The sequence below is a fragment of the Cystoisospora suis genome, assembly GCF_002600585.1.
Source record: "Cystoisospora suis strain Wien I chromosome Unknown contig_2080, whole genome shotgun sequence".
NCBI classification, from domain to species: Eukaryota; Apicomplexa; class Conoidasida; order Eucoccidiorida; family Sarcocystidae; genus Cystoisospora; species Cystoisospora suis.
The window spans coordinates 1-10,482 of record NW_027154879.1 but is presented as its reverse complement, the minus strand read 5'-3'; the positions used below and the strand labels follow the sequence as shown (position 1 = coordinate 10,482).

General features: G+C 43.6%; 4 protein-coding genes across 4 annotated transcripts in view; 3 read left to right on the top strand and 1 right to left on the bottom strand.

Moving 5' to 3' along the window:
- The window catches only part of CSUI_004450 (rhoptry kinase family protein rop35), a 4,598-nt gene extending 1,714 nt beyond the window's left edge, over positions 1-2,884 (top strand). Inside the window, exon 3 of the mRNA XM_068064641.1 lies at positions 428-2,884. Within this exon, the coding sequence (XP_067923370.1) occupies positions 428-1,590 (1,163 nt within the window). The 3' untranslated portion in view covers positions 1,591-2,884. The remainder of the gene's footprint in view (positions 1-427) is intronic.
- A 2,398-nt stretch (positions 2,885-5,282) lies between these two features.
- On the top strand, positions 5,283-9,984 carry CSUI_004448 (family cog1872 domain-containing protein). The gene is made up of 5 exons (XM_068064639.1): positions 5,283-6,004; positions 6,768-6,999; positions 7,576-7,677; positions 8,615-8,670; positions 8,993-9,984. Exons 1-5 carry the CDS (start codon positions 5,633-5,635, stop codon positions 9,074-9,076), a joined length of 846 nt encoding a protein of 281 aa, XP_067923368.1. The 5' UTR covers positions 5,283-5,632; the 3' UTR covers positions 9,077-9,984.
- Positions 7,800-8,454, top strand: CSUI_004449 (uncharacterized protein; the record flags this gene model as incomplete). Its single annotated transcript, XM_068064640.1, has 1 exon — positions 7,800-8,454. A coding segment is annotated over one exon (102 nt), but the record flags the coding sequence as incomplete, so codon positions are not given.
- On the bottom strand, positions 9,164-10,466 carry CSUI_004447 (uncharacterized protein). The gene has a single exon (XM_068064638.1). The coding sequence runs from the start codon at positions 9,955-9,957 to the stop codon at positions 9,733-9,735; it is 225 nt and encodes a 74-aa protein (XP_067923367.1). The 5' UTR covers positions 9,958-10,466; the 3' UTR covers positions 9,164-9,732.
- Positions 10,467-10,482: the final 16 nt, after the last annotated feature.

The following is a 10,482-nucleotide window of genomic DNA, read 5'->3' as shown; positions in this document are numbered from 1 at the left end:
TCTTGAATCTATCTCTCTATCTACGCTTTGTCGTAGAAGATGTGTAGATTTCAATGTATCCTGTCCATTTCATATTGTTGTGAAATGACAACTCGTAGGTTTAGTGTTCTGCAAGATCTCCCTTCACTCCCCCTCGTCAGGGAGGTTCCTAAGAGAGGAAGGAATGGAGCTTCACATTCTACAGGCGAGACTGAATAGCAAGACAACGCCGAAAGATATCAATAGATAGACACATAGACCGATATAGATATAGAGCTAGATACATGTTGGCTATCTTCTTGACAAGACAACTCGCTTGTTCTCTGTCACGCTGACGTGTTCGATCGATCAAGATAGATTCATCATCTTCTTTCCTTTTCCTTCTATTCTTTTCCCCCCCCCTTTTTTTTCTTTCCATTCTTGTTCTCGTGCCTGTGGTTGTCTTTAGCTCTTGTCGGGGCAGCTCGGCGAGCAAGAGAAGCGCGATGGCAAGCCTTCCTGGAAGAGTTACCTCAGCTTAGTCGTTCGCATACACCTGAGTTGAATGGGATAAGAGAGCGACTGGTAGCTGCAATGAAAGAAAGAAGAAAAGTAGAGAAAGGCGGCTGGCGTTCTCTTCTTTCATGGATAAAATCCAGAGACTCTTCTTCTTCTTCTCATTCTATCGACGATGATGTGGATCAAGATGGATATATAGAGAAAGAGATTGTGCCGAGTACATATCTCCATATGCGTGTATACGGTAATCAATCTGAAGCCGGAGGCGATATGAAAGATCAAAAGATTCCTCTAGAAGGTGATCCAAAGGTTTCTGAGAGAAAAAGCCAAGGTTTCTTTGTAAGAGCTATCCATGGGGGGGGTCGTTATGAGAAAGAGAGCCGTGAGAAAGAAGAAAGAGGCGGCTCAGGGAAATTGTCTGTTGGAGGGATCGATCGCGCTGTGGTCGAAGCAGAGATTCTTCGTAACAAGATTCCGAAAGATGCCAAGTTCATCTATCCATTCTTAGGAATCTTCCGAGATATGAAAGATCGGATCACGTATATTATCTATCCGAAGAGTGAAGGAAGTCTTTTAGACCTAGCTCAAGAATCCCCGGATGATGTGAATATTTCGATAGCCGCGGCTGAAATGGTCTACGCGTTGAAAACGTTACATGAAAGTGGATATGTCCATAGAGATATCCAGTTAAGGAACTTCCTTGTAGATCAGAAAGGACACCTAGGTCTATGGAACTTCAAGCATGCAGTGGCAAAGAATACACGTGTTGACCATGAAGTGTATGCATTCCGAAAGAACGCATCCAATCAAGCTCCTGAAGTCTCTCATCCGGAGGAAGGCCACGAATCTTCACGTGGTGTCTATACAGAGAAGAGTGATATCTATTCTCTTGGAGTGGCTTTCCGTGAACTTGTGGCCACCGTAGGAGGCCCCGATACAAATGCCGCCACGAGATATCTTACAAATCTCTCAGATCAAATGATGGCGAAAAATCCACAGGATCGACCCTCCCTTGATACCATACTTCAGCATGGACTCTTTAGTCACGTCGATTTTGTGAATCTTGGAAAGCTCACCCCTGCTCTTAACCACGTTCAACCCAAAGCATCCTAACAGTCTTCAAGTCCTTCTTCTTCTTCCTCTACGTCCTCCCTGCGATCTCGTTCTTCTTTCGCCTCTCTCTTTTTCCTTCTCTCTGGCTTTACGGTCGAGTCTTTTTCTTCTTCATTTCTTCTTCTAAGTAGAAGGAAAGCAACTCTTGTTCATGCATCTGTTTTGCATTGCCTGATAGGCTCGAGATGGGGGTGGTAAGACACCTCAGGCGAGGGCCCTCCCTCTGCAGAACGGATGAAGGCTTCCCCTTTACATACACTCGGTGTCTACACACATACATATGTACGGGTGTATACATTATATATATATGTATGTATATGTTTTTGCCCCATGAAATAGAGGAGCTATTTGAATAGTTTGAGTTGTTTTCATTTGATATCTGGTTGGAGGTGTGGGTACATCGATGCTTGAAGACATACATAGTAGACACGGGTGTCTAGAGGGGGCGGTGAGTGCGTGTCTTTCACGAATGGGCTCGTGTCTGGGGTTCTTGGGCAGCGAGATCTACTCGAATTTTTCCAATCAGGGATGGTGTGTTTGTCGGTCCTTCGTCTTCAGCGTGTAGAGAAGAGACGGGTTGAAGTTTCTCTCATTCCTCATGGCGAGGAAAGAAAGGATCATGGAAAGGAAGGGACGGCTACTATCTCTTTCTTCTGGTTTGTACAGTCGAGAGACAGTCACGTCGTCGTAGAGTGATGGACCTTTTTATGAAGCGAAAGCTCTGCTGATACTTTCTTCTTTCTTTAGAGTGATCTTCACGTGTGAGGCGTAGGTAGATGATTTAGAGTGAAGTGAAGAACTCCACTTTCTATTAATTGACGGGGACTGGATTCTAGCAGTTGTTGTTCATTTCCCCATTGCATGCGGGTGTAAATGCCATTCGCATGTCTTCTGATAGATCTCTTCTTTCTCTGTGAGAGCGCTAGGGCTTTTCTGAAATTGAAGAATAAGGAGATAAGATAGACGGGGGAGTTCAGAAAAGAAAAGAACAAAAAGATATGGCACGGAAAAAGGGAGAAGTTCTTGTATAGAAAAGGAGGATCGGCATGTGTCTTACTGCATATTGAGGATTCCTATGGAAGACTCTCATTCAGGTATAACTCGATGGCTATTTCAATCATCATGTCTATGGATGTGTCTTTATGTATCTATCCTTTATTTATCGTCTTATCTTGCCTTTATCTGTGTATCTACCTATCTTCAATCTCTGTATGCATCCGAATTTATCTATCCATCTATCTTCAATCCATGGAGAAGACCGATACATCCGTGATCTTAGAAGAAGTTGCCTGGCCCTCTCTGTTCGCTTCTGTCTCGACACTTGATGGAAATCTTCCCTTCTTCGTCGAGGTTTAGGAGGGACAAGAAGGGCCTGGAGTGTGAAGTCAGCACTAGAAGGAGAATGACGATGAAAAGAAATGTGAAACAAGCACATCTTTCTCTGTGATACAGATATCTATATATACACAAAGATATCCTATATATATATATATGGATGTGTATATATATTACACATATACAGTACGTATGTATGTATATATATGTACATCAACTGGATGAGAAGTGGAAGGCTAACCCACGAGCCCGAGACTGGCGAAGAAGAAAACTTCGCGTGAACCTTTTTGGGTTAGTCTCTGTCTTTGGGAGCATCATCGTTTTCTCTGGAGTTTGGAAGAAGTCAAGAATATCCCGGCTTTTGCATCTACCGATCTATCGATCGATCTCATGATTGTATTCTATACTTGTTTTTTGCAATGTATATACACCCGGTTACCTCTTGTAGACCATCCAGTTGGTAAATGACGGTTAGCTTGAGAAGGAGGTATAAGCGTAGCAGCCCTCTGGAGTTTCTTTTTCACAGATCTTTCTCTTCAAACTCCGAGATCACTAGATGTTTTCTTCTCATCAGATTCGCACTTTTTGATCTCCTCTATCTCTCTCCCTTGTTGAAAAGGTGAGTGTATTTCTATCTCATGACACGCCCGTCAAACTCTTTCTTTTACACGTTATCAGAAGGACTACACCTCACTTTTAATCAGGCAGGAGCAAGCACCGAAGATTTGGGAGATCATCTTCTCTTATCTATGTTTCGGTGAGGGCAAAATGAAGAGGAGTGGAGAGAAGAAAGGAACTGATGGCTCTGTGGGTATACACACCACTCTCCAGAGAGATAGCTAGAGCTGTCTCGGGGTGAAGAGAGAGAGATATGAAATAAAAAACAAGCGACTGTCTTTCCCCTGAAGGCTTTCAATGAATGACCGAACGTACAATAGAGAGAGAGAGTTATATGTAGAGAGAGGGAGAGAGAGAAAGAGACGTTAGTTTAATCTAACGAGACATGAAGGCTATCATAGCCACGTAAATGAGAAGGCTATCCTTCCTTTTCCTTATGGAATGTACATGCGTTCAAGCCTCTGAATTTTGCCAATGGTGAGTGAAGCTCTTCGTCTGACCATTCGAGGGATGTCGGAAGGCTCGTAGGCCTTTTGTACGGACCAGCGGCATAGAGCTAGCGAGGAGGGGTAGGTGTCGGGGAGGGGGGTCAGCCATACGACAACCCCTTTCGAAAAGACTACGTACTACCTTCTTCGTCAAAGAAGTTTTCTTCCTAGAAATCAAAGAATCTTCTCGAATAGAAAGACAAGTTAGGAGATAGAACTGACCACGTCTTTCTCCACCACCGGTCTCTAGCACTCCATCTTGAGAAGCTTATCATCATAAAGACTCCGGAACTTGTTTCTAAAAAGAGAGTACGAGAGAGAGAAAAGGCAAGTTCACGTCGATGGACCTTCACACACTCGGCGTTAACTGTAACCTTCCTCCTTCCCTTTGTGTTGCCGTCTGGCTGGTTCGTGTAGAGACGGAGAGAAAGACAAGAGAATTTATTTCAGAGAGAAGATTAGAAGAAGAGAGAGGATAAAGGAGTTATCGACCTACTCTTTTCCCTTTCAAGTGTCACCCTGCAATCTCTTATACGGAGGAGCCCGGTCTCCTTCTTCATTCAGAAGAGAGATAGCTTCGATTGTCGGCTCTTTTGTTTCTGAGGGCTAGGTCAGGAATTCCGCACTATTCGTTGCGAATCCCTGAGGTGCTCGCGTGATTTATTGCATCCGAAGTGAGATAGACCACATGCTTTCATGAAACCTTTGTTCTAAATGGATAGGTGCATGAGAAACTGCCGAACCTGAAGCGAAAAGAATCATGTAGCTCTCTCACGGAACTCACAAGAGCCGTTGTTTACAGAGAAGGACGAAGAAGGAGTGAATGCTGTGTGTCACTTTTCACCTCCACCCTTCATGCTCTTCCATTGAGGTGTTCAAAAGGTATCTTTCTCTCTCTGCTATTTCTTTCCTGGTAAGTCTTCCTTCTCTCGAGAACTTCTTCTGTCTCTCTTTCTCTTCTCTGCCCGACAGGAGCATGTTACTCCTCGAGCTCGTTTTCTGATGAGTGTATCCAGTGGTTCGTCTAGCTCTTGGGTTGGTCGTTGTAGACAGAGTGAAGGCAAGACTGGTTCGAGAAGAGGGGGGAGAGTTAGATTACCGGAGAGCAGCACTTAGGAGAGAGAAAGAAACGGATGAGTTGTCACTTGGGGTGTATGTACAGCTCTTCAATGCGTGTGTACAATAGAGTAAGTTGGATCGCGGGAAGAACATGCGGTCGTCGTCGATGCTGAGGAAGACCAGCAATTGAAGTTCTCTATACTGGGTAATTCTTCTTAACCTTCCTTTCTATTTCTGTATTCGCTCTGCCTTTTTATCTGTTCTTTTGTTTCGTTCATTCTCTTTCCTTCACGCTTCTTATTTCACGATTCTAACCTCTACACTCTCCACAAGTCACACCGTCCTTACGGCTCTAGTTCCACTCCCGTAATCTGAATTGACTCTCTTCCTTTCCTCATGTTTCTTGCAACTACATATCTTTCTTCTTTAGCTTTGTCGAATCTTCTTTACCTTCTTGTTGAGTCTGCACTCCGCTTTCTCCATTCTTTTTTCCCATCTTCTCTTTTTTCCTCTAGATCGTCTCGGCTTTCTTTCCCGTCTGCATGTGCATGACGGAAAACACTTCTCTCGCTGTCACACCGATGAAAGTGTTAGAATTGCTTTCTTCTTCTTCTTCTTTTCTTCCCATTCCTTCCTTCTGCTTGTTCTCTCTTCTCACTTCTGTGGTACGTTCTTCTTCTCTTCTTTTCAGCAAGTCGTATTCTCTCCTTCACTTCTCTTCTCCTTCTCGTTCTTCTTTACATCTCTGTCTTCCGTGTCCCCCGTGTTTTACTTTTCCTCTCTCCCTCTCTCGTTCTGATCAAAGAAAGGCCACTTTTTGTCTACAAAGACATTCACCCTCTCCACCGTTTTCGTCGATCTCTTACCGTCAAGTGTTCCTTCACTCCCGTCAAGCGATGCCGTCATCACAGGTTGTAAGTTTTCTCTCTTCTTCTATCTCTTCATCCATTCCCCCTTATCTTGCCCCTGTCTTCTTCTTCTTTCAGACACCTCTCCGCTTCTTTCGTGTCTCCAGTGAGTATGTCGGGGGAGACCATAGATCTGCGGCATCGAAGAGCTCAGGAATCTCCTTTGTTGTTCATTCTCTCTCCTCTTCATCGAACCCATGCATGAGGAGAAGGAAAAGATAGCTCCCTCCCTTAAGTGTCTCATTCTTATTGCTAAATGGCTGTTACAAACCTCACTCCAATAGCTTCTTCATCATCTTCGATGTCTCAGCCTGATACAAACTCTCTGCGGTCTTTTCTTCTTCATAGTCTTCACGTATAACTCACCGTAGAGACACTTCAAGTTATGGGGGGGTATTGCCGCTCTATCTGGGCTATGTAGAGGACTATAAGACCATGTATTCGAATGTAGAGTTCGAGCGATCTTGATGTCTCCAGTGTATGTACATACACTGGACCGTCTATAAGTAAGCCTTGTCTTCGGAATGACTTCCTCCCAGTGTATATACACTCGACCTCATACCTAAGTACCCACTCTCTAGTCTTCAAACAACACAGAGCTATGTGTCTACTTTGTATCTGTCTATATCTTCATATATATATGTAGATTCTCTCTTGCGACCTCCCCCTTTCTCTTTAGCTCACCGTACTTTCCCAAATTTCTATCTATTCTGCAGAATTCTCCTAGAGATGGAGTAGAGAGATTGTCTGGTTGCTGCTGTATATATAGGCAAAGAAATCGAGCAATACATGCACGAAGTCTTCGCCAGCCATCGAAGAAAGTACAAAGAAGAAAGGACGCCAAGGTGGAGGTGCGACAAAACAAGAGAAGAAGACTTCTTCTTCGTCCTCTGAATCTTCTTCTTCTGCTTCTTCTTTTCCTCCTTTCTTAAGAGCTGTTGACGGAGGCGTCACGATTGCTGTGCATGCAAAGCCTGGAGCTAAGCAAGCAGGGATCACATGTAAGTTTAACGAGAAGAAGTTTTCATCTTCTCACATCCCTCTCTCCATCTAATACCATATATCTATGCATATATTGATATATCTATATATACGTATATATGTGACGCAGTGATGCCTTCTTCTTCAAATTTCATGGTGTGTATCCATCTATCTATCTAGATATATACATAGATCTTGGTACTCGTGTCTACTTGTTGATCTACATGTACACTCACATGTTTCAGTAGATACCGTGAATATGTGTGGCTTGCATGATCCTAGATAGAAGAGATCTAGTGTAAAGAGACGCGCGTGTAGATAGCTCTATACTACCAGGTTATCACTATGTATGAGACAGTCTCTGCCCCCTGTGTGCCTATCTCTTCTTCCATATCGGATGCCTCGCAGAGAAGAAGCCTGCTATCTGCTTATAGACACACGCTCTGCTAAGGTTCTCTTCATACGTTAGAACCAGGTGTACGTACACCTCGTCGTTTGAGTTCTGTGGGTTGTATGGTGTACATGATAAGTGGTTTACTTCGTCGTCCAAGTAGTCGTTTTTCCTTCTTTCTCTTCTGTCTGTCTTTTTTGTTAAGCTGTCGATGATCAGACAAGCGGACAGCTCGGCGTTCAGATCGATTCTCCTGCGAGAGAAGGAGAAGCAAACGAAAGACTTTGCGAGTATCTATCAGAAGTCTGTAAGAAGCACTCCCCAAGCCTGCATCGCTATTCTTTAGGAATGCATACAGCATCATACAGCCCATAGTGAAACAGAGAGACAGACAGCCAGCGAAGGAGACGGAGAAGCCTGCCTCTAGGGAAGGCACTTCATTCAGATCTACATACTTCTTAGCCCTGAGCTTCGCTCTAGAATCTCTATGTCGATACGTTTATGTATATCGATCTATATGTCTGTTTAAATAGTGTACATACCGCTACTTGTACGAGGGGGGGCAATTGATCCTTGACTTGCGTCTGCCAAAGAAATCCGAGGGGGGTAGTAGTAGTAGCTTTTCTCGTAGCTTTCCCGGCTAGCTAGCTAAATACCTCAGCATTTCACTGGAGACGTATTTAGATGTCTATATAGAGAGACATATGTACTTCGATTGCATAGAAGATAGAACATCGGTATAGGAATGGCTCTAGGCTACTCCTGCACGTCTGTCTAACACATGTGTCTGTCGCCTTCGAAGAGAGGTTGCTGTCCTCTCTATAGTCTCTACCCTAAAGCGACTTCCTGACGGCCTTTCAGGTGTAGAAAAATCCGCAGAGAAGAGAACAGGAAAGTATAGGCAAGGTCCGAAGAAGAGAACTTCCCCTCGGTAGAAGGAGATTCATACAGCACCTTGCAGGATACTCCAGCCATTACGAAGACGCCGCAAATAGATCTATCACCCTATCTGTCTCTGTTTATATGGCTGTCTCTCTCTCACTATGTATGTGTCTGAAACTCTCCGTATATCTTGGCATGTATATCTATCTAGATAATATAGATGTGTGTGTATCTATACCGGCATACCCCTGGCTGCAGCAGGTGTATCTTGACTCTTATACCTCCTCTATATCTACACTTCGAAAAGTCCCTATATCTTCTTTCTCCTTCGTAACTGATGTATGTACAATGTTTCTTTGCAGTGGATGTGAAGAAGCGCCAAGTTTCCCTCCAGTCAGGACATAAAGCAAGAGACAAGGTAAGAAATCTTTTACTAATACAGGGGGCATACATACTCATTTGGGATCTAGTATGTATGATCATGTATGAGTATGTATACATGAATATGTATATATGACTATGTATGTATGTATATATGTATATATGTATGTATGTATGTCCCCAGTGTATAGATAGCTGTCTATATGCATGTCTTTATGTACAGGCCTGTCTGCACGTGTGTAGGTTCCTGGCTGTGTCTTTGTGCGTACTCTCCTTCTCGTTCTTCTTTCTCTCGCAATTTCTTCTTCTTGAACTCTTTCTTTCCCTTTTTTCTACATTCGTTCTTCCGTTCTTTTCAGGTTGTCTTCATCGAGACGTCTCAATCTCCGGTTGAGATATATGAGAAGTTAAAGAAGTATCACGCAGACAATCATCTCTCCTAGTCCATTCTCTACTTCCGTTTTTTCTTTCCTTTTCTCTTCTTTCTCTCCCTTGCTTCATTCGTTCTTAGACAGGACATGCAGGTGTACAACTGTATAAGAAAAGAATGAAAGACAGAAGGTAACAAGGAGGAGAAAGGAGAAAGACCAGCACGAATAAGAAGATTGTTTCGAAAGAGATTGTTGCCTCATTCGTTATAGTCGGAGATTCTCTTCTTCTTTCTCCTTGAGCTTGAGGATACGTCGTCATTCGGATGACGACAACAGGGTGTATGTACACCGGAAAAAGACTCTCAGGAGACTCATCAGTTTTTCATATCACCCATCTGCTTTTCGGAGAATGTGTAGACAAGGGGGGGAAGAAAAGTGTTTAGCTCATGAAGAAGAAAATGAAGATAAGATGAATATCATCCTTCCTTTTTGTGATATGACAGATGCCCAGCAGTGGGAAGAAGAGCAACTGAATGACGAAAACTCGAAGCTCGTCTCTCCCTATTGCCCTGCGACACCCGAACAGATTCACTTTGCTCTAAAAGTCGGTGATGTACAACCTCATGACGTTCTTCTTGATGTAGGTACGCAAACAAACAGAAGAAATGGTTTCAGAGGGGGGGGCCAATCGGAAAGAGAGATGTATTCTAGTCAGGTGTATGTACACCTCATGTGTGGTTCGGGTGTATGTACATACAGCATGGTATGGAGGTGTACATACACCGTGTGGTTGGGGTGTATGTACACCTTGCCGCTGTTGTTAACCAATAGTTTTCGTTACAGAATGCAAAATAGCTCTCACCGAGTACGCTAGAAACAGCCTGACTACACAAAGTAATAGAAGTACTTTTACTATCCGTGATAGCTGTCGAAATAGAGAGACTTTCTATCATACTCAACAGAAGAGCACTAGATCACCTCTATATACAATGTTCTGTTCTATTGAACTCAGCTCTATGCTATGTGTTGCATACCCGTACGCACACAGTCTCAAGACATACTTTTATCTATGTATTTATTCACATTGGCGGGGGGAAGTTTCTTTCACATCTGCGCATCGCTACGCCCTGCGTAGTGGATGGAGACATCCATAGAGTGTACACAGCAATATAAAGATACATACCTGCGTGTCTAACAGTGTATCGCGTTCTCTCCTCGAGTCTGTAAACTGATTCACTGCCTCCATGTGTGAAGAGAAGGCCTCTCTCCCAGCCAGTCCAAGTATGTGCCTATGTCTATCTTCTTGTTTCACTTCAAAGACACACCATCCTTTTCTCTTTTTGAAAGGGCCGCTGCGTGTAAAATGAAGTCTCCGTCTTTCTCCCCGAACTTTCTTTCCACGCAAAAGCCTGCTTTCCGCGTTTGCTGTAAGAGATGAAGACGGACTTAGTAATGGTCAACTCTCCTCGAGCTCTTCT

Bases quoted from the DNA above. Each gene is read 5' to 3' on its own strand.
- CSUI_004447 (XM_068064638.1), bottom strand. From the start codon at position 9,957: ATGATAGAAAGTCTCTCTATTTCGACAGCTATCACGGATAGTAAAAGT.
- CSUI_004448 (XM_068064639.1), top strand. From the start codon at position 5,633: ATGTGCATGACGGAAAACACTTCTCTCGCTGTCACACCGATGAAAGTG. The intron at 6,005-6,767 runs GTAAGTTTTCTC...CTGTATATATAG, and splicing joins CGATGCCGTCATCACAGGTT to GCAAAGAAATCGAGCAATAC. The intron at 7,678-8,614 runs GTAAGAAGCACT...GTTTCTTTGCAG, and splicing joins CGAGTATCTATCAGAAGTCT to TGGATGTGAAGAAGCGCCAA.